The sequence below is a fragment of the Malania oleifera genome, chromosome 5 (genome assembly GCF_029873635.1).
Source record: "Malania oleifera isolate guangnan ecotype guangnan chromosome 5, ASM2987363v1, whole genome shotgun sequence".
Taxonomy (NCBI): Eukaryota; Viridiplantae; Streptophyta; class Magnoliopsida; order Santalales; family Ximeniaceae; genus Malania; species Malania oleifera.
The window spans coordinates 79,299,721-79,324,381 of NC_080421.1; the positions used below are offsets into that span (position 1 = coordinate 79,299,721).

Sequence of the window (24,661 nt, forward strand, 5' to 3'; positions counted from 1 at the left end):
TGATGAATCGGGAGATTCGTCACTATTAGTAGTTATTAGTGACAGATTATGGACCGTCACTACTGCTCTTTTATTTAAAAAAAAAAAAATAGAAAAAATTTAGAATGAGAGTATTAGTGACGAATCTGTAGATTCGTCACTATTAGTTCGTTGTTAGTGACGGATTTTGGACCGTCACTATTGCTGTTTAAATTTAAAAAATATTAAAAAAAATTAGAATTCGAGTATTAGTGACGAATCTAGAGATTCGTCAATATTAGTACGCTCTTAGTGATGGATTTTGGACTGTCACTACTGCTCTTTTAATTAAGAAAAATTTAAAAAAAAATTGGAATTCGAGTATCAGTGACGAATCTCTAGATTCGTCACTATTAGTACATTTTTAGTAACGGATTTTGGACCATCACTACTACTCTTTTAATTAAAAAAAATTAAAAAAATTGGAATTCAAGTGACGAATCTAGAGATTCGTCAATATTAGTACATTTTTAGTGACGGATTTTGGACCATCACTACTGCTCTTTTAATTAAGAAAAATTAAAACAAAATTGAAATTCGAGTATTAGTGATGAATCTAGGGATTCGTCACTATTAGTACGTTTTTAGTGACGAATTTTGGATCGCCACTACTGTTCTTTTTTTTAAAATAAATAAATAAAAATTGGAATGAGAGTATTAGTGACGAATTTACATATTCGTCACTATTAGTTCGTTTTTAGTGACAAATTTTGGACCATCGCTACTATTCTTTTAATTTGAAAAAAAATATTTATTAAAAAATTTTAGTGGCGATTTAAAACGGTACTAATACTCAAAAACTTAAATCTCGTTTCCCATAAATTTCCCTTGCCTACGCATCATGCTTCTCCCATACCTCCCTCCTTATCTCGGCCTCCTCTTTCCTCCTCCCTCCTCCTCTTCCCTCCTCCTCCCTGCACGCAGCTCCTCCCACCACTGAGTCTTGAGCAACCGCTGCGCGTGGCCCCCGTTGCAGCCCGTTGCCCCATCGCCACCCGTCGCCAACCGCCGCCTCCGCCGCTCTTAGGTATTGCTTCTTCCTCCTCCTCCTCCTCCTCCTCCTCTTCTTCTTCTTCTTCTTCTTCTTCTTTAAAGGAGTATATACGTGTGTGCGTGTGTGCGTTCGGTTATTTAATTTGCCCACCACCCATTCGAGAAAATGACTCAGAGAATCAAAATCTTAATTCTCTTCCTAGTATAGCTCCTCCAGCCACTAAGTCTCGAGCAACCGCTGCGCGTGGCCCTCGTCGCAGTGTCTCCCTGTTGCATCCTATCGCCCTGTCGCCAACCGCCGCCTCCACCGCTCTTAGGTATTGCTTCTTCCTCTTCTTCTTCTTCTTCTTCTTCAAAGGAGTATATACGTGTGTGCGTGTGTACGTTCGGTTATTTAATCTGCCCACCACCCATTCGAGAAAATGACTTAGAGAATCAAAGTCTTAATTCTCTTTGTAGTACAACTGGGTATTTGTGTGATTGGACACTGGTATATCATTCAAAAATCCTACTTATTCTTCTAGCTTCCAAATAAGTCAACTAAGCCAAACAGTTAAAATAAGCCAATTTGAATAATGTGTTAGCTTTTAATTTCTAAAGACCAAAATAATAGGATGTCTAAGTTTCAAATTGCATTCTTTTCTGGTGTGGTGTTTTTCTTGCCCATCACAGAGCATGACAGTTTGCTTGGTTGTTAGGAAATTGGACTAAAAAAAGAAAAGGACATATATTCCTTTTTTTTTTATCAGTAAAGGTAAATGCATTGATCAAAATTGAATATGTACAAGTACACTGGGCATCCCCAGGTTCATCAGATATACATTTCAAAACTAAAGGTACAATCATTAAATCTATCCTTCCACATAGCATGAATCATAAAGTTTTAGAACAACTGAAAGCATTCAACATTAAGCAAACATTTTGATTCATCAAAAACTGCTCTAAAGGTGTGCCTTTTAACCATGCAGGCCTCTCCAGGGTAGAGATCATCCAACCTTCAGTTCCTCCAATTTCTAGACATGTGTATTACTCCTTTTAAAATCATCATACGTCAACACCACACCCAATGAAGTCATTGAGTAGGCCATTGCAGCTTTGATCCTTGAGATATCCCCTAGGAAAAGATCACCAGCCTTCAATTTCTCTTGTTATTGGACAGGTAAATTGCTCCATTTATATTTATGATAAGGCAACTCCGCTCCCAAAGATGCCCTTAATAAGTAGTGAAACTGCAGCAGCCAACTCTGCATAATCTGGTAGCATTGTAGCATTTTCCCAATTGCTTCTTTGAAAAACTATTATTATCCTTCTCCCTAAACAGTGGTGCCACATATAAACTACTGCACTGATGCTTCAAAATAAATACAACAGCCAATCAATTAGAATTTTGCAACAAAATCTTCAGGGAACTCCAGATCTACCTTGTTAAATGTTCCCTCCTGAAGACAATCTCAAATCTTCCATCAAAGCCCCTTTGCGAACATCAGATTTCAGACTGCTCGATCATTCAGAGAAGATAGCAACTCTGAATATTCTAAGACAGCAACAGGGCACCAGCCACCCTATCAGAATACTGAAGCATAGCCCTTCAGTACAGCCAACCTTAGACATATTAATCACCAATGTAGATTTAATCCCTTCTAAATTAAGCCAAAACTCATTTACTCTCACATAACTTTCAGAGAGCTAAACTGAAACCAGCTGAAATGAACTGTATCTAGAGATTGTTCCAAATACCAGAATATAGAGTTGTCCACTAACAGCTAGAACCAGATTAGAATACTAAGGAACAGCATCCACCCACAACCTAGCACCAACCAAATCAATCTGAGCCACCAGCAAGCTAAAGGAGAGATTTGAAATTAACATCACCCCACATCCAAAAGTCTGCAGTCCCATCTGGCTTTATGTACAATCTTCGTCAAATAAACCAAACTTATCATACACAGCTCTATAAACATGCCTTTGTATCACCTTCAATACCTCCCCAGGAGAAATAACATTGCCTTCAAATCTTTTTTTATTTCTGAAATGCCAAATAAAATACACTGAAGTGGCAAAACATATTTTCTTAATAACATATTGTATCCCGGTGCCTTTAGTTTCCTTGTGCAACCATTTGAGGCCTGCTTTCACTATGGTTATTTGTCTCTTAATACCCAACCAAGCTCGCACCATGTCCTAGACTTCCTTAGAATAATGGCATTTAAAAAAAATATGTTCATTTGTTTCCAAATCTTCATTGCAGAGGCAACAATTCAGATTCACATCCTAACCTTGTAATTTGTCACCAGTGAGCAGTCTACCTTTTGTTGCTATCCAAAGAGTAAAGGAGTGTTTTGGAGTAATACCTGAGTTCCAAACAATCTTGTGCCAAGGCACCGAGATCCCTTTATTCCTCCAGAAATTGTAAATCTGAGAGGAACAAATCTGGTCTCCTATCATCCATTCATAGAAGAGGTCAGTGGCAGCCCTCTGGTCTCCACTTTTCTGCAGCATTAGATCTTTTAACTCAACGAGTTTTTTTAACAAGGGGGAATCATCATGTTTTGTCTTTGCTTCCCAAATATTAGCTCCATTCAGATAGAAATAGTGAACCCATTTGGACCATAGTGAGTCCTTTTTACTATGTATATTCCACAGTGCCTTAGTTAGTAAGGCTTTATTCCACGACAGTAAATCAAAGATGCCCAAGCGGATCCTCTCTCCCCTTTACTGTTTGTGATTGGTATGGAATATCTCTCTAGACTCCTCAAAGGTCTTGTACAATCAGAGTTTTAATTCCACCCAAGGTCTTGAGTACATATATTCCTTGCTATCATAGGAGTTAGTTGCATGATAAGCTTATGAACTTGCCCTAACATGTACTCCATTTTTAGGATTATTCTCTTTCTTGTTCATTTAAAGAATATTATAAGATTCAACTCAACTAAACTTGGTACAAATTTCTCCCTACATAAGTTTTCTATTATTAAACAACTTAAAAAATATTAAATGAGAAACCTAATTTATTAATGATACTGGCTATCGGACACACTCTAATATGCTTTCATTTATTTTTTAAATTAATTTAGTTATTTTTAATTTTCTTATTTTTATCTATTTTTTTTATAAATATTAAAATAATTTAATGTTTACTGTATAGTTCATCATGAATTATTTTGTGTTCCTACTTACTAGACGACAATGGTCAAGTAATTATGAATTAGTTATGAAATACTTAATAATTATCTGTTTGTTGTTCGTTTTCCTACTTAGATAAAGATATTTTATTTTAGAGAATTAAAAAATGGAATGGCGACTATTTTTGGTAGCAAAGATTTCAGTCTTGCGATTTGGATTTGAGTGAACTTGAACAAAACTTAATATAATTTTTAATTATATTTTGTCTAAATCTTCCGAACTTTAACACAATTTCAGGTTTGCAGAAATGAAACTTTCAATCCAACTAAAAAAAAATTCCGCTCAACTAGGTCAAATAATCGAATTAGAAACAGACGAGCAAAGGTTCAAGCATCAAAGGTGTAAACAACGAAAATTTTAAATAAATGGAAGGCAAATCTTGAATTTTAAGATTTACCGCAAACATGTGCATGAGGTAAAAGAGTTGATAAAAAATATTTTATATTCCTCTCCACCAAAGAATTTCCTTCAAAAATTTAAAAGTTGAGGCAAAAAAAAGGAAAAAAAAAACAAAAAAGACAAACGATCAATATCGTTGTCCAATCAAATAATCAAACATAAGAGAGATGCAAAAATAATCCTTCTGTTATTTTGATGATAGCAACTTTTCCATGTGAATGAGCCTCTCCCACTTTTAATTTCTATATCTTTATTGTTGTTTAAGCCTTTCAAAATGAGTCCACTACAATATAAGGAAATCCTACTTATGTCTTTCTACTCTTATTGAAATTATATTGCATTTCTTGTGAAATACTGGATTCCAAATAGCTATTACTTGTTAAAAATCAAACTCAAAAGAAGAAACTATGTCCATAATTTTGGAAAATTGCCCATTTAGACTACCCTACAAAATGGGCATGATTCCAACCCCATGTTCTTGCATTATAAAAAATGCCCAAAAATACACAATTAAGAAATAAAACCAACAGTAAACTTCAAATTTTGAACTTGAAATTCGGATATGTTGTTTTTGGTTAAATTATATTGAACTACGACATTTTCGACCCATCCATTTAATAACTAGAACCCTAAAAGGTAAGTTTTATTTATAACTGTGTGAACTTGAAATCTTTTGAAAATTTAAATTGAAATGTCGAGTGACTAAATCTTATTGATGGATGGTATTAAGTTATATGAATTGTAAATTGAATTACTGAAATACATGCTTCTGTTGAATGCCAACTGCATGGCTGATGCAGTACATTGTGAATTGCATGCTGGTAGTGGATTTAGGTTCTCGCATGCTCAAACTGACTGGTATCTGCATGATGCGTATTATTGTTATTTGTTTACTTGAATCTATCAAGTTTTAGCGCAGGAATTTTTTGGGAAGTGTCCAATTTACAGATGGCATGCTGCCGAAATTTTGTTAAAGTTTTTCTAGAATAAAATCATGTACAAAGAAACGTATGCATGATCAGTTAAAACTTAAAGTCATTCTAACTCGCGCCACTCACGTGTTGAAATTTGTAAGAAAAGAGGCGATCTTAGGCTTATCATTGAAAATTTAAAACACTTGACTAAGAACAACAATGTATAGAATACAGTGAAAGATCAAGAACTAAATGTCATATGACGTAAAATGCCAAATTAATTACTGTCATTTCATGTGTTCATGGAAGCTTAGATCCATTCAAGAACGATTATTATACATTCATGCCTAATCGTACATGTGAAACAAATCAATTATTATAATTCAATTAATTATTAGTCATACTATGTTGACTAATAATCAATTGAACATGTTAATGATTTGTTTCGCTTACGATTAGTAATGTTTGTATTTCAACCATTCTTAGATTGTCCAATATGGACAGTTCAAGAAGTTGTATTTATATTGTTGTCATCATTCATGCTTTGTCAATTGTCATTATATATTTCGAGCACGTCTCAACTTGTGTTCTCTAGGTGCATAGTGGGGTGTCGTGACAATTTGTTAGTGATGAAAAACTAGCAACATGTTCACTTTCCCCATCTTGTGTACTTGGAGAGCCATGGGGAGATGCTGCCGAAATTTATAATGATTACGACGAAGAAATTTGAGCAATTGATCACAACGTAAATGCAGCATTCCTGAATGGGATATGATTCGTACCCTTTAGACGCAAGGTCGTTGATTATAGGATTCATGATGCATGTGTCATAAACATTATGAGAATGTAATCAACACCATTTACTTGAACATGTTATAAGGTAATTAATGAACATGGATAAGAGTTGGATGAACGCTCGGGGTAGGTTTTTGCTAGAATACGTGAAAGGGGTACATGATTTCATAGAATTCGCGTGTCGTCGTGTAGAAAAAGCCAGTAGAATAAGGTGTCCTTGCAAGAAATTCCAAAAAATAACATTTAAACACATTCATCTGGTCCTAACACATTTATTAGACTTTGGAATGGAGAAAAGGTACATAAGATGGGTGTTCCAAGGTCAAGATTACGCAGTTTTGAGCAATGATGATGACGATGAAGATGAGGGGGCAAATATAGTAGGTGGTGACACACGTTCGGAAAGGTTAATCAAAATGTTAGGTGACTTGCAAAGGGGGATTGCAGTGGACACAGGCGATGTCAGTGTGTTGCGAACTGGTGATGAATCTACTTTAGCAGGTACCATACCTTGCGATCCTAGTACATTGAATTGACTCAGTAAACTATTTTCTAATCTTGTGAGGGATGCACGAGTGCCCTTATATTCAAACTATAAAAAGTTCTCAAAATTAGAGTTTTTGATAAAGTTGCTTCATGCAAGGACAATGCATGGGTTATCTCAGAGTGCATTCAACATGCATTTAAGCCTCATTAAGGCAGCACTGCTTAATAGTGAAACACTTCCGAAGTCTTTTTATGAGATGAAGACATACATGCGTGAATTTGGTCTCGGTTACACTCTAATACATGCGTGTAGGTATGATTGTGCACTCTTTTATGGTGAACATAAAAATGCGAATGAGTGCCCAAAATATGGTGAACTGAGGTATACAACTAATCAGAAAAAAGATAAAAAGATCCCCCAAAACGTTTTGCAATATTGTCCATTAATCCCACGACTACAACGATTGTGCAGGTGTAGAAAGACTGCTGCCGATATAAGATCGCATCAAGAGAAATGTCTTCAAGATGGAAACACCCTCAGCCATCCAGCGGACTTCGAAGCTTGGGCTGACTTTGATAAAATGCATCCGTGGTTTGCTAATGATCCTCGCAACATTAGACTTGGCCTTGCTTCAGATGGGTTCAATCCTTTTAGTAACATAAACAACCCGTATAACATGTGGTCAGTTATGATGATGTCATACAATATGCCTCCATGACGATGTATGAAAGAACCCTTCATTTATATGTCACTGCTTATTCCCGGACCGAGGGCACCTGGTAATGATATTGATGTGTACCTGCGTCCGTTAATTGATGAGTTGATATGGGAAAAAGGAGTGGAGACATTTGATGTGGAAAGTGGGACAACCTTTCGGATGCATGCTGCAGTGTTGTAGACAATCAATGACTTCCCCACAACCTATCGGGTTGGAGCACAAAAGGTTACTTAGCATACCCAGTTTTTAATAAGGATGCTAGGTCATTATTCTTGAAGCATGGACGCAAGTTATGCTTTATGAGTTATCGTTGTTTTCTACGACCTGAACATCCTTGGAGGACTTGTGGCATCAAAAGCTTTAATGAAAAACCTGAACAAAGGTTGCAACCAAAACGACTAAGTGGGGAAGAGATATTAAACCAACTCAGATTGATCAGGATGTGAAATTTAGGAAACCACCAACTAGTAGAAAAAGAAAACGTGCTGAGTGGAAGTTGAATTCGACAAAGAAAAGCATCTTGTTCGAGTTGCCATACTGGAAAGATCTTCTACTATGCCACAACTTGAATGTCATGCACATCGAAAAGAAAATTTGTGAGAATGTCATTTGTACATTGTTGGATATAAATGGGACGACAAAGGACACATAAAATGCTCGCCGGGATATGGAAGATATGGGAATACGGCCTGAGTTGCACCTGTTTCGTGATGGGGACAAACGTCTCATGCCATCATCTTGTTACACATTTTCAAAGGATAAGAAGAAGAAATTCTTCGAATGGTTGAAATCAGTGAAGTTCCCTGATGGATATGCATCGAACATAGCTCGATGCATAAACACAAAGGAAGGGAAGATGTTAGGAATGAAAGTTCATGATTGTCACATCATTCTACAACAGGTTCTATCTGTTTTCCTTCATGGACACTTGACCGAAGATGTTCACTCGGTGCTGATTGAGTTGTGGATCTTTTTTTGACAGTTGCGCTCCAAAAAATTGAGCGTAAACGTACTTGAACGGTTAGAGGATGACATCGTGATCATATTATGCAAGCTGAAGAAAATATTTTCGCCAGCATTCTTCGATGTGATGGTCCACCTAGCCGTCCATTTACCAAGAGAGGCCATAATTGGAGGACTGGTCCAATATCATTGGATGTATCCTATTGAGAGGTAAATTTTAAAGTCCTTCTATAATGGTCATGTGATTTCCTCATCCTTTTTTTTTCCTTTTTGTGTCTATAGGTCAATAATGCTACGTGAAATGCACAGGTTCTTGTCCACTTTAAAAAGGTATGTGTGCAATAAGGCATGGCCAAAAGGTTCAATCATTGAGGCATACATTGACAGTGAATGTCTTGCATTTTGCTCAATGTATCTACATGACATTGACACAAGTTTCACTCGCGAGCAGCGAAATGTAGAAGTTCATGCTATTAATGCCGAAGATGAAGAACCGAGGAGCTCTATATTTCGAGAAAATGTTCAGTCGTTTGGTGCGCGGGTTTACAATTTCGTGGATATGCCTGACCTACAAAAGGCCCATTTTTACGTCCTCAATAATTATGATGAAATTGTTCCATATATCGAGTACGTTGTTTGAAACTCCTTACTTTGCAATGTATTTACATATGCATATTTATATACTTACTTGACATTAACATGTACTATTGTTGCATATAGCGAACATAAAGCTGACCTTCTGGCCCAAAATGAACGGAATGTCAACGATAGACATAAGAAGGAATTTGTTAATTGGTTTAGGAGCCATGTAAGTAATAAATATTGCCTAAGTACGAAGCAATGTACATTGTCAATGTTGACGGTTTACTCATCTAAACTCATGTTTATTTAATAGATGAAAGTCATGTATTACAATGAAGAACCAACGACAAGTAAAGATTTGTATGCATTAGCATGTGGCCCCAATCAATGAGCTAACCGTTATAGCAGTTGCATTGTCAATGGGTTATGATTTCATACAAAGTCCCTCGAACTAAATAGAAGAACCCAAAATTTTGGGGTTGTGGTGCTAGGCACAAAAGGAGATGAAGAAATTGACTACTTTGGTGTATTGGATGACATTATAGAGCTTAACTATGGAGCTAACAGACTCATCCACCTGTTCAAGTGTACCTGGTGGGACATTGGTAATAAAAATACTGGGATAAACACAGATGCCTACTTTACCAATATCAATTTTAGTAAGACCTAGTATCAAAATGACCATTTTGTGCTAGCGACGCAGGCAGAACAAGTGTTTTACCTTAAAGACACCAAATTGAAGGGTGAATGGCAAGTGAAACAAAAGATTCCTCCCAGAAGTTTGTATGCTATTACAGAAGTGGCAGATGGGGAGAATGGTGCCAGTAAGGCTGCATTCCAAGAAGATGAGCTATTTGTCAGTGCAGCAACGTAATCTGCTTTCAATGTTATCAAAGAAGGAGTCGATCCTATACCATTGAATAGGGATTGTGCCACAACAGAACACGTAAGGACTGCTGACATTATAGTTGAACCATCTATAAACGTTCACTTCATTGACGATGAGGAAACTGATGGGGAAGATGAAACAGGGGTCGAGTACTGTAGTGAAGAGGAAGACACTTTAGAAAGTGAGGATGATACCGATATTGAGGACGTATAGGGGGGTAAGCATGTTATGTTTGTCACTATGTATCTAACATGTGTAAATAACTAAAAATATATGTATTATGCATCCATCTAATACTCGTACTTCTTATATTTACTTGTTTAATATTTTGCAAACATAGCACTAGGAGGTCGACGTGGCCGACTTCCTTCTAGGCACTCCACTACATCGCATGAGGATGATCTGACATCCTCGAGACCGACAGAGCCCGTTGGTCCTGATGCAGCAGCACCATTGTCTGAGCCATCGGGACCTTGGCCAGATGTGGAAACTTCAACTCGGGATGACACATAGGGTGAGTTGCCCACCATGATCAGCAGCGTTGGTAAGGTTTTCTTTTATTTATTTCAATGTAAACTATTGTTTTTTATTCACGTGCATGATTAAAATATTGTTCTTAATTTAACTCTTCTTTCAACATCGACATCCATGGCTAGGTCAGACCATGGAGTCACAAAGAACATGGCGCTGAAGAAGTACCTGCAGAGGACGGGGCAGCGCATTAGGATCGACATTCCTCCAGGCTTCACCACCCCACGTGACGATTGGTGTCCAACATGGACGCGAGAGTTCGGCATTATATTCCGACAATATGCTCCAGTCACTACCTTCAGCTGCTTATAGGTGACTGAGGCGCAGTGCATGGTTCTTTACATGCGCATCTTGGTAAGTAATCCCAAACTTTTTTTTTTTTTTTTTTATAACTTTTAATATACTAGCCAAACAACTATCTAACATTCTAAATGTATCACCTATGCAGGAGGAGTTCGATATGGACATTCTCCATGCGGACCATGTGAAGAGGGCGGTGGATGTCCAACTTTGCAATAAATTTAAGTCCTATCGTGCAAAAAGGCACGAACATTTTCGTGCGATGGGAGATGAAGCAGAAACTCACCCATACAATAAGATATCCCAAGAGGATTGGGAGGTGGTGTGTTGCCATTTCTGTGACCCACACTATCAGGTGATATGTTTGCATTATAATATCTACTTTAAGCTTTGTTGTGGCTGATAAAAAGTCTTGACATCTTTTTTGTAGGCTGTATATGGAAAAAATGCTACAAACCGCAGCAAACTCCCGACGACACATTGCGGTGGATCGAGGTTATTCGTTAATCATCGACAAGTAATTGTTATATATAACACTATCTGATGAATGTGTATGCCATTAATATTAATGATATTTTATATGATAATGTAGCGTTATCCTGCGACTAGCGCCGAGGAGCTGCTGCTAGATCTTTATCAGAGAACGCACCAACAGCGATTGGGGGAGTGGTGTGACGGTGCGCAAAGTAAACATGTAAGTCAAATTAAATATGTAGTTTATAATTTGATTCAAAACATCGAAGTTGTATTCTCATTTCTTATTCTTTATCATTTTCATGACTGAAAATAGGCGCGGATGGTCGAGCTGAGAGATGCACCTGTTGAAGAGGGGAGCCAGCAAATGACGAATTATTAGATAATCGCTCAAGTGCTTAGGGAACGAGCGGGGGGCTGGGTGAAAGGGCTTGGAAGTGGATACATCGCCCCCACAACATCGTCTTCGATGGGTGCAGCGGCACGTGCTAAGTTAGAACGAGTGCATCGACAGGACGACACTTGGGTGGACGAGATGGATCAGCGGGTGCAAACGGTGGAGCTGGAGAACCAGGATTTGAGATGCTTGGTGTCTAACGTCATATTGGAGAACCAGAGTTTGAAAAAAAAGGTGTCCACCTTCGAAGCCACGGTCACAACTATGATGAACAGACAAGAACAGTTCGAAGAAATGATATGCCAATCTCGATCAGATGATGCAGGTGGCTCCTCTCATTAGAAGGTATGTCACTGTTCTATTCTTGTGCATTGAAAATTCAGCATCTATACCTCATAGAGTAGGAATTTTTAGATAATACTCTAATACATGGATATTTGAACTAATAAGCAAATCCATCCAGAAGCATGTTTGAATTGATAGGTAAAAAAAGTTTATTTCATGATATATAGCATATTCTTACTGCATATTAATTTCAAAGATTAACTTAATTTTGTATGCATATTGCTGCATATTCTCCTACACATTAATTAAGCATCTCACTACATGGTCAATAAAAAATTTAGGAAAAGGAAAGATAGCCAACCAGAAGCACTCTACCCCCTCGATAACTGAATTTATAAGTTCCAATTTTCCTACATATGAGATTGTGTGATTCGGCCAACCACTGAGGAGTTCAAAAATTTTGTTTATTATAGGGGCATAATGCATTTTATTAAGTCTGGAAGCAACCAATGGAATTCCCAGATACTTGAAAGGAAAGTTCCCCTCTTAAAATTCTGTTAGACATCTAATTTGTTCCAGCTCTACTGCTTTGATTCCAGCATACAAAAAATTTGACTTCGGGTTATTAGCTGTTAAGCCTGAGCATTTCGAAAATTTTCCAAGGCCATCTAGTAGTTGCTTAACTGAATTTGAGTCGCCCTGAGAGAATAATATTAGATCATCTTAGTTAGCAAGGTGTGTCAGCTTTAGCATTTCACATTTGGGGTGGAATCTGTAGTTAGCATTATTTTCCAGACCAATAAGGAGTCTAGAAAGATACTCCATTCCCAACAAAAACAGTAGAAGGGAAATAGGGTCTCCTTGCCTTAAGCCTTTCCTCCGCTCAAAGAAACCATGGTAGCCTCCATTAACAGATAAGGAGAAAGTAAGGGTGGACACACATTGCATTACCTAGTTTACCATAGTCCCAGGAAATTTTAGCTGCTCTATCATCTCTTTTATGAATTTTCATGACATAGCTTATATAACTACTGTTGTTGTATCAATGCATTTTCAAGATTATGGTTACTCGAATTATCCTACCAAAATAAACGAACATAAAGATCGAGATCTAACACATTTAACATTACATTACATATCTGAAGAACAAGTGTATATCCATAAAAAAAGGAATGAACACTCGCACATATTAACAGGTAAGGGTGTCAGAAATAATAAAATCTGAAAATCTAATCTAGTGCTCCAAGAAAGTCATAGGATCATGAACTAAAGACCTAAGCAATGTTGCAGAAAAATCGAAAAAAAAATTTAAAATAATAATAAAACTGAAGAAAACTATGAGGCTATGAATATACATTTCATGAATCTCACACTCATTAGTAACAAACACAAAAACTCATTGTGACTTCACTGATATTTAGAGCGGAAGCGAGGATTGCAGACGACCCATAAGTCAAAATTGCCCAGTAAATCCACAAACATAAGGAAAAAAATAGTTCCAGTTACCAAGCTTTCATAAATATAAAAACAAAGAAACGCTTCAATGAAAGCTCTTAGAGAGAGAGAGAGAGAGAGAGAGGTCAGAGGAGAAGGTGGTAGAGGTGGTATTTATAGACTAAAAGAGGGAGATTGATGACTGATTGGAACACGAATGAGAAAAAAGAGGCGACATTTATTTGAAAATTCAATGGGCAAGAGATGAGATTGGATGAAAATTGAAATTAATATCCTCTGTCTCAAAAGTGATGTGTCAGTCGTGAGTCATCAGAACCAGATTTACACAATCAACTACAGCTGTCCCATGCAATTTTCCCAATTCCCAAAACCCTTTTCCGCATAGTTGTTTCAATTGCCTCTTCGAATTCTTCTGCCTTTGGACAGACACCCTATTTTCAACCTGATTAAGATGAGGATCGAACTCCTTTTCTATTTCATCTTCCACTTGTTTATCCTCATCAAAGTTGAGTATCTCTTCTGTGTCTTTTGAGCCAAGTGTAGCTAACATAGATGATTCATCATCCCCCCATAGTCTCTTCTTCTCAGGGTCTCTCCCATAGTCCACACTATCCAAGGAAGGCGATCCACTTTCTTTTTGGTCTACCTCCTTCAAGAGTCGCGAGTACTCTGAAATTATCTCTTTTTCATTCTTCTTACTCATGAACATTCTGCTTCCTCCCTTAACTATTTTTAATTTTGCACATAATCTATTTGTATAGTGTATGTGTGCATATATATATATATTTGTAGAAGCGACCTTGAACTTTTAACTATTTTACGACAAGGAGCTTCAAACTTATACATGAGATACATGGGTATGCTAGCATGCATGTCCTTGCAAATTAATATTAGAAAATTAAAAAAATTTCCATTTCAAATATGTTGTGTATGCTTAAAAAAAAATGAATAAATTTTGTTGGTTTTCAAAACAGAGATAAAAATTATTTTACGTTTTTTGAGTAAATGAAGAAATGAATAATAGGTAAAAGTTATATCCTTTGTTAAATGGTAATATTTATATCCTTTTTTAGATTCTTAGTACTTTATCGGATGTAATATTTAGAGCTATAGATTTCTTATTTTTATTTTCAGTACTTCTTTCTTTCAAAATCATTTCATAGGTTAGGAGTGATCCTATGAGTTCATCTATTGAAGTTGTTTTGAGGTTTCTTCCTTCTGTTATGGTTGTGGCTTTCGGTTCCCAAATAAATGGAAGTGCTCTTAGAATTTTGCAGATCATCTCATGGGTGGAATATGTTTTTCCTAAGGCACATAGTGAGTTTATGATATGTGTGAACCTAGTGTACATGCTTGTTATAGTTTCATTGGAATGCATCCTAAAAGCTTCATATTCACTAGTTAACATATCAATCCTACTTTCCCTAACATCTATTGTGCCTTCATAGGTTACCTCTAATTTATCCCAAATTTCTTTAACTGTTTTACATGCTATTACTCTATTGTATTCATTTGCATCAAGTGCACAATATAGGGCGTTTATTGCACTTGAGTTAATTTGAAGCATTTTATAATCTGATTTGATTAGTTCTTTATCTTCCTTAGGCACTTATTTTCCATCTACTAGTTTAGTGGGGATCAGATTTCCATTTGTGACAACGTTCCATGCCCTCCAGACCATTGTTTGAAGGTAAATTCTCATTCGTTGCTTCCAAAAGGTGTAATTGAGTCCACAAAAAATGGGTGGTCTAGTTGAGGATTGACCCTCACCAAAGGGAGTTACTCTTATTTGTGCCATTTAGATCTTTATATAGCTACTTGTTAGGTTTTTCTATAACTGCGCTCTAATACCAATTGAAACCTAAGGTCTAGTCCCAAGAGGAGGGTGAATTGTGTTATTTAAAATTTCTTAGAGTCTTTTTAAGAGTTCTTGACTTTTTACAATCCTTTAAAGACTTCTTATATTTTTGTTGTTTAGGCAATCCACACAAGCACTAACTTCTTCTACTCAATCCACAACCACAACAAACACAACCAACTAATTAACTATTCAAGCAAAACAACCACAACACAAGTAATCAATTTTTTATTTGCTATATTCAGCAGCCCTATATATGAATGTGTAAGTCCTATAGTTGGCTTTTGAACTGAAAATTAAAATAACATCCAAACACTTTTTTAAGATCAGAATTTAAATAAACCTTCAGCTAATAGGTTTTGGGTTGTTAATCAATCAACATATTCCCTTACGGTTTCCGCAAAAAATTGATTAACCAACATACTCCCTTTCGGTTTCTGCAAGCCCAAGAACAAATTAGGCTTTGGTTTATTTAATTTCCAATATGTGTTGTTTTTATAATTGAAATAATTACATCATCCACGCAATTTATATTTTTGCTGAAATTTTAAAGAGAGTAAGGGAAAGAGAGTGACACCGTAGCTTTTATGAGGTTCGGCTTACCCCAACCTACATCCTCGCCTTAGGTCAACCACCTAAAGATTTCATTATACCTTGTTCCATCTGAGTGGAATAAAAACCTTTACAATAACCAACCTCTTTTTCAGGAAGAGAAACCTCTCCAAGCAACAACCTATGCTTGGTTCAACAATTCAACAATACCTTGAGCCGTCAAAAGATCTTAGTAGAAAGGAATGAATATCTGCGTACAAAAACACTCTCAAACATAGAGCAAGTTGTACAAGTTAAATCTCAAATCGTACTTCAAAACCAAAATTAAATAGAAAATGTGAAACTCAAGGTTTAAAAGTCACCAATGGTTCTTTCTTAAAGATTTTGATGCAACTCAGAACCGAACCCTTATTTTTAATCAAGCAATTTCGTACAGTTTTTCCTTCAGCAAAGGTGTGAGTAAGAATGAGCTTTATGAGAGTTTTAGCATAGAAATCGTGTATTGCTTCAATATATTTTTCTTTAAGCAAGGGAGGTATTTATAGACTTCTTAAAGAAAAGTTTTCTAATTTAACATAGAACATTTAGGTAACTTTTCAAAAATATTAAATTAGAGAATTAATTTTTAAAATCTTCCTGTAGGTTTGAACATTAAAAATTCCCCGCAAAGTCAGTCGGTTGACTCACTCGACTGGGTCACTTTTTGCACTAGTCAGTCGGCTGGACAGGTTGCTGACACCATGCTGTCTCTAAAAAATTAATTCTGATAAATTGTCAGTTGGCTGACTGAACCACGCTCAAAATACTCAGTTGGCTGAGCACTGTCGGTCGGCTGGGCATTTTCAGTTCACTGAGTTAGTCTGCTGGACAGTTAACTTTGCTGAAGGTTTCCTGTCAGTCGGCTGACTAAACCACTTAAAAAATGATCAGTCGGCTGGGTACTGTCAGTCGGCTGGGTACTTATAGTTCAACGAGTTAGTCGGCTGGGCAGTCATCTCTTTTCAAATATTTTCTATTTTTTTATTTCTTTAAAATCTAGTTTACTTGAAAAACTTAATTATAATTTTTCAAAAACATTTTTAAGTATTTTTCAAGTGCTGGTCTCTAAGTCTTTGTATCTTAAGGAGCTTCACATATCTAAATAGTATTGACTTGAAGTACTTACAAATATCCTTCTATGCATGATCTCCTTAATCACTAAGTCGTGCAGCCTCTTGAGGTTCACTTTTGACTTTATGATCTGCTTGGCCTTTAAGCCCTTCATTTATCATTCATTGCTTCAATATACTGAGAAGCTTTCACTTGATTAGTATTGATCTCCAGCTTGCTTTCATGATTAACCATGAGTGTCCTTAGACCTAAAATAAAGTAACTCAACAACACATGTTAAATCATCCTTCATTTTGTTATCATCAAAACAAGATTGAAAAGTCTAGTTAGGCCAACACGTATTATTGTGATTTTTTTGCTTGAATCTATCAGGTTTTAGTGCTAGAATTTTTTGAAAAATATCTAATTTACAAATGGCATGCTGCCGAAATTTTAATAAAGTTTGTCTAAAATAAAACCGTCTACAAAGAAACGTATGCATGATGAGTAAAAACTTAAAGTCATTCTAACTCACACCTCTCACATGTTGATATTCGTAAGAAAAGAGGCGATCTTAGGCTTATCATTCAAAATCTAAAACACTTGGCTAAGAACAATAATGTATAGAATACAGTGAAAGGTCAAGAACTAAATGTCATATAAGTAAGTGAAAGCCACTTATGAACATTAAAATCCATTAAAGAATCACAACTCGAAACCTTATATATATTAAAAACTTTTATAGTCAAACTCAAGTTAACAAATTAAATCGTAATGACCGAAGACAAGCTCAAAAATCTCTAACAAAGCAAATGCAATCTTAAAACCTTCTAAACCAGGATTCCACCACTATCACTGAATAGAAGAAAAAAAAACCATAATCCATTTTCTCAATCTATAACCAAAGCTTTTTATGTCCATAACTGAATCCAAGAAACCCCAACTCAATCTATCACAAGTCTTCTCACAATCTAAGTAAAACCTTCATGCACAACCCAAGCTGCATCAATAATGCTTGAGAAGCAACCATGTGGACAAAACTAGAAAACTTTAGTTGAATTGTGTTTTAACGTTTTTCGGGTAATATTTTCTTCATGGATGGTATTATGTTATATGAATTGTATATTGAACTACTCGAATACGTGCTTGTGTTGAACGCCAACTGCATGACTGATGTAGTACATTGTGAATTGCATGCTGGTAGTGGATTTACGTTCTCGCATGCCCAAACTCATTAGCATCTACATAATGAGTATTATTGTGATTTGTTTGCTTGAATCTATCAGGTTTTAGTGTAAGAATTTTTTGAAAAATGTCCAATTTATAGACGGCGTGCTGCTGAAATTTCAGTAATGTTTTTCCAGAATAAAACTGTGTACAAAGAAACATATGCATTATCAGTAAAAACTTAAAGTCATTCTTACTCACGCCTCTCACGTGTTGATATTCGTAAGAAAATAGGCGATCTTAGGCTTATCATTCAAAATCTAAAACACTTGACTAAGAACAATAATGTATAGAATACAGTGAAAGGTCAAGAACTAAATGCCATATAAGTAAGTGAAAGCCACTTATGAACATTAAAACCCATTAAAGAATCATAACTCAAAACCTCCTATATATTGAAAATTTTTATAGTCAAACTCAAATTAGCAAATTAAATCCTAAGGACCAAAGACAAGCTCAAAAATCTCCAACAAAGTAAAGGCAATCTTAAAACCTTCTAAACCAAGATTCCACGACTATCACTGAGTAGAAGAAAAACAAACCATAATCTATTTCCTTAATCTATAACCAAAGCTTTTTATGTCCATAACTGAATCCAAGAAACCCCAACTTAATCTATCACAAGTCTTCTCACAATCTAAGTAATAACTTCATGCACAACCCACGTTGCATCAAGAATGCTTGAGAAGCAACCGTTTGGACAAAACAAGAAAACCTTAGTTGAATTGTGTTTTAACGTTTTTCGAGTAATGTTTTTTTCATGGATGGTATTGTGTTATATGAAGTGTATATTGAACTACTGGAATACATGCTTGTGTTGAATGCCAACTGCATGACTTATACAATACATTGTAAATTGCATGCTGGTAGTGGATTTAGGTTTTCACATGCTTGAAATGTTTTATTTTGTGAAAACAATCATGTTTCAGGTATAGATTTTATAGGAAAATATCTAATTTACAAACGGCATGCTGCCAAAATTTCGTTAAAATTTTTCAAAAAAAAAAAACCATGTACAAAGATAATTATGATAAAATGAATGTTAAAATATTTTTGAAATGATAAGTGAAAGTTAAACGAAAAGTCATTTCATTAAGTCCTAAATTTGCATCTATTAACATACATGACATATCATTTGCTTTTAACTATGGATAAACATTATCATTTGTCCACCACCAAGGATACTCTATTTTGAGAACGAGTTAAAGTGTTCACATGCGTTGTTTGATACATGCAACTGTATATATTCTTATGTATGTCATTCACATGCATTTCAACTATTTGTTTAGGGTTGAAAATTATTGTACGATGCACTCTATATTTTTCTTCTTGATTATACTGTGTGCCAGTTCTCCATTATGTTCTCTATTTGTATACTAATTTTTTTTTTTTTTATGATTCTTAATTTATAGGGTTCGCGGCTGTCATAACATCAGCACGATACCATGCATGCACTACAGTCGTCGGATACAACTTTTGATTATTTCTTTGTAATTTTTATTATTATTTGAACAAATAAAATTTTTGTATTTTAATTTGAATTTGTATAATGTATACAGATTTCTGAACATATGTTATTTTTTTTATTTTAATTGAATTTGTATTTGAATTCAAAATTTTGAATAATTTATGATTTTTGTACTAATTATGGTTTTAGGTTACATATGCGAAAATGTAATTGCAGATTTTTACAGGAATTGATGATTCAAAAAAAATAGTATTAAAATTTTTTTTTAATTTCTTAATTATTAGTTAAGGATTCAAATTTGTCACTAATATCCTACTATTAGTGACAAATTTGAATCTTTCACTAATACTGTACTATTAGTGACGAACTTATAATTCATCACTAATACCCTACTATTAGTGACGAATTTGAACTGAACTGATGTAAAATTTATAGTGACAATATTAGGGTTTTAGTAACGATTATAATCTGTCACTAATACTCTATTATTAGTGACGAATTTTAAATTTGTCACTAATAGTTAGTAGTAATGGTAGATATAGCAACTAATTTAAAACCGTCACTAATACTAACAAATCCGTTACTAATACCATTAGTGACGAATTTATATGTATTAGTGACGGATTTGATCATTCACTAATACCCTGATTTTTTGTAGTGGATGAGTAAGAATGAAGAAATGAAGTTTGAATGTGAGAAATAGAGTTTTTGAAAATCAGAGAAAATTTACTAATTGTTTTGCTAATCTTGCCATATTTTTTGTAAATGAGGGGGTATATATAGGATTCTCCAAAATTATAACCGTTCAGGACATGTAGGGTATTATTAGGATTGTTTTAAAATGTTTTAGCAAAGTTAACCTCGTTTAAAAAATTTAACTTCGATAAAAAAAGTCCAACCTGAGGGCACCGATCGACCGTACTTAAGGTTCGGTTGATCGAGTGTCTAGGTTTGGTCGACCGGGAGTATTTTGAACTATAAAGATGGTCGAGCGTACTTGAGGTTTCAAAGGCGATTTTCCAAATCCGCGTGGTTCGGTCGACTGGGCGGTTGGGGCTTCTCTCGAGGATGTTCGGTCGATCAAAGTGTAGAGAACCAAATAATTATCATAATTTAAAAATAGAAGAAGGAGAGAAAAGGAAAAATTGAAAAATTAAATAGGGTCTTGTCGACGAATACAAGGGATTCGTCGACGAGCACATATAAGGGTCTTGTCGACGGGGACACGTCTCGTAGACGAGAAGATATCGAGAGGCTATTTTCCAAGTTTTGAATTTTATCGACGAGGAGTAGACATTCGTCGACGAACGTCCTTCTTGACCTCGTCGACGAAGTGACGTGGCTCATCGACGAAGGCCAGTGTATAAATAGCCTAAACCTCATTTTTCAGCTGAAATTCTTGCACGAATCTCTCTCTCTCTCTCTCTCTCTCTCTCTCTCTCTCTCTCTCTCTCTCTCTCTCTCTCCTCGGTTCGTCCCCTCCCCATTCTCTCTAAGTTTTCGGGCCGGATACTCGCCTGTTCGATGATCTGAGGCCACCACAATGCTCTTGGGAAAGTTCTTTTCAAGTTTGTTAGAGTGGATCGTTGGTGGGACTAGTTTGAAATTCATCCAAATCTCAGGGTAAGACATTATATTTAGTATTTACCTTTCCCACAGTTATAAGAAATGTAGAATACGAAGAAATACTGATATTTTGTTCTGAGAGATGTTGTTTTCAAGGTATTTAGTGGGGAACCCTGTAGGTGTAAGGCCAGGATACAGTAGGGGCTTTTCAAAAATTAGGTAAGGGGAATATGTTATACTAGGGAGCTTTTAGAATGTATAACAAAGGATTATGTATGTATATTTTCAAGCATGTTGATCAGTTTATTTTTCTAAAATATCATGAGTATTGTTATTTCAATGAAATTACAGATATGAAGCATGAGATTTTAATTACACAATTGTGTGGCCTTAGTTTATTATAGTTTAATATGTTGATTATGAAATTTTACAGATATCCAGTTATACAAGTTTATTAGCAGGAAGTAAGATTTATAGCATTTTCCAGAATAACATGATTTCTAAACCATAACACTCAGACAAATATTACACATATTTTAGAAAGATATTACACATATATATATATATATATATATATATTACAGATATTTCAGAAAGAAATTATAGATATTACAGACAGATATTACAGATATTTTAGAAAGAAATTACAGATATTACAGATAGATATTACAGTTTAGATTTATAGTGTTATGGTTGCTTTGAAATCATGTTAAAACAATAAGATAAGTATATATATTTATATATATAGTATTACACAGCATCAGATTCCTAAGGAAATTTCAGACAGATATAGACAGCAGAGCACGGTATCGTTGCTATTACAGATAGAGTGCAACCATATAACTCAGATAGTGTGTGGATTCCGTCTAACCGTGTCAGGAGAGATTGGAGTCTCCCCAGCGAGTTGGGTTGAGGTGGCTGGCTAGTCGATGTTAGATTTGGAGATTGCCCGGAGAGATTGCAGTGAGCTAGATTGGCAGTTGATAAAGATATAGATTGACTTGCCTGGTAGGCCAACCAGAGTAAGTCCAGCCTATGGGCCGCACGACCCTGTCATGAGGGGTTAAATCATGACATACAGATCCTAGGGTATAACAAAAGTTCCTATTTACAGATACATCATAGAACAGCAGTTTATATTATCATATTGGCCTGTATGTATATATAGTAAACTCAGATACACAGTTGTATTTTAAACTACATTACAAGTGTTTTGTACAGTATATCAGCTTACTCATTTTACAGTAACAGTATTGTTTCAGTATATTAAATGTGTAACTCAGCCACCACACACTAGTGATAGCATATTTTCTCTTACTGAGCGTTGTCTCATCCCAGTGACTTACTATTTTTCAGGAGATCCAGATAGGTGAGCAGATTAGGCTTGCAGGTAGTGATTATCTTGCACTGCCCATATTGGGGTAGATTCCAGGTTTTAGTGATGTCACTGAGTATTTTGTAATATTTACATACACTATGAGATTTATAGTTTTCTGGTATTGTGTACGTGAAAGATTACAGTTTCTTGTGTATCGCTGTTTAAGTATATGTGACATACAGAGTTTCCTCAGTGCTCCTTTGAGCCTAAGATATTTTTAGTAGTATTTCAGACAGATGGTATTTATGTTATATATATATATAATTTATGAGTAGCAGGTCATTACAAGAGCGTTGAAGTTCACTTTCTGGTCGGTCGACCGAAGAGTCAATTGTTGACCCTAGGGAGGTTCAGTCAACTAGGGTATTAGAGAACATTTCTAGTCGGTCGACCAAGCGGTCAACATGTTGACTTGGTTAAGGTTCGGTTGACCAGGTCTGCCTACATATATCTAGTTGGTCGACCAAATGGTCAACATGTTGACTCGGTGGAGGTTCGATCGACCAGGTCTGCCTATATATATCTGGTTGGTCGACTGAGCGGTCAACATTTTGACCTATGTGGGTTCGGTTGACCGAAAAACTTAGTGTAACTGAGTTCGGTCGAGCGAACATGCCATCTTTGGGCATTGCGGTCCTATTCCACTTATAATGTTGTCCCTATATATATGATGGTTAATTTTAAGTCAATAGGGAACATTTTCATGCATCATAGTATCCTAACCAGTCTAAGGTCTTTTAGAGCCGATCGAAAAAATCTGGCGTTGGTTGACCTTTTGGTCTTGAGCTTATCTATCCTACCATGTAGGTAAGATATTAATTATTACAAACCATGTTCTTATGTTACTATTATAGACCTAAAATGATAAATATAAATTACAATGAATAAACATTTTGACTCTTCGTCTTCTTTAAGTTCATGTGCGTGCACCATATGATACTTTTGATTGGTCCTGCACACAAATTCATCAACCATTAAATATCAGAGTATTTGTCATAATCAGGATATGACCTATAAGGTCAACAATATTTTTGAGTAAGTGAGTGATAAATGCTTCTGTAATTTTTTACTTCCATAGTGAATCATTCTCATTGCTCTCTTCTCGTGGACATAAACAATTTGTGAAGCTACGTTAAATTTATGTGTCACTTTCTTATCTTTATTTTTCTCGCACAATTTATTTTATCCATATCGATATTTTATTTCGACATATTCATTATATAGATGTCAAATCTATAATAATTTTTTTTTGAAAATAATTACCGAAATTATTATGTTGAATTAAATATATATACATATATATATATATGAATATATATGAAAACTTCGCCTGTGATGCACTTAAATGTCCAAATTTTTTCACACACAGCCGGTCCCAAGCCCGGGTTAAGGAGGAGGGTTGCGTTAGGTAGCTGACAGCCAGCGTAAAATTTGTCAGATCACTATGATATGAATCCTTACCGAATATTTGCTGAGGTGTCCCCTACAAGCAACGCGTTGCACTTGAACCACCCGGGTGTAGCGAAAAGTGGGCGAGGGTGGGCTAGGTCGTTGCCCTGAAGCGAGGCGCGGTGTCGGCGCCCGGGTACGGTGTCAAATATGCGAGGGTTCCTGCATCATTCTGGACGTGGGCAGGTAAAGACGTTAGTTCAGGAAACTAGGATTAGATTAACAACTTGGAATATAGGGACACTTACAGGTAAAAGCATGGAAATTGTGGATACAATGATTAGAAGAAGAATTAATATAATTTGCCTTCAAGAAACTAAGTGGGTGGGGGAGAAAGCTAGAGAAATTGATAAATCAAGTTTTAAACTTTGGTACACTGGAAAAGAAAAACATAAGAATGGAGTAGGCATTATTATAGACAAAAACTTAAAATATAGCGTTGTGGATGTAACTAGAGTAAGGGATACAATTATAAAAATCAAAATGGTATTAGGATAAGAGATAATAAATATCATTAGTGCTTATGCTCCTCAAGTTGGCTTAGCAGAAAATCTTAAGAGACAATTTTGGGAAGGTATGGATAGTATTATACAAGGCATACCAGGGACTGAGAAAATATTTATAGGAGGAGATCTGAATGGACACGTTTGAAGAGATAATAAAAATTATGAAAGGATATATAGAGGATATG

General features: G+C 35.7%; 1 protein-coding gene across 18 annotated transcripts; it reads left to right on the forward strand.

Annotated features, from left to right (window-relative positions):
- Window positions 1-825: 825 nt before the first annotated feature.
- Window positions 826-19,754, forward strand: LOC131156404 (uncharacterized). 18 transcript variants are annotated; one of them, XR_009136988.1, is made up of 10 exons: window positions 833-1,045; window positions 1,220-1,328; window positions 10,282-10,485; window positions 10,603-10,826; window positions 10,921-11,127; window positions 11,203-11,267; window positions 11,365-11,466; window positions 11,563-11,988; window positions 14,989-15,073; window positions 19,522-19,754. XR_009136988.1 is itself a non-coding variant. In XM_058110062.1 (9 exons), exons 4-8 carry the CDS (start codon window positions 10,803-10,805, stop codon window positions 11,626-11,628), a joined length of 486 nt encoding a protein of 161 aa, XP_057966045.1. In that variant the 5' UTR covers window positions 846-1,045; window positions 1,215-1,328; window positions 10,282-10,485; window positions 10,598-10,802; the 3' UTR covers window positions 11,629-11,988; window positions 19,522-19,754. The 18 variants fall into 18 exon arrangements, 11 of the variants coding, with proteins under 11 accessions (XP_057966050.1, XP_057966045.1, XP_057966041.1 ...); XR_009136989.1 differs by having other exon boundaries at window positions 834-1,045; window positions 10,598-10,826; window positions 11,203-11,289; XR_009136987.1 differs by having other exon boundaries at window positions 846-1,045; window positions 10,598-10,826.
- The last annotated feature ends 4,907 nt before the right edge of the window (window positions 19,755-24,661 follow it).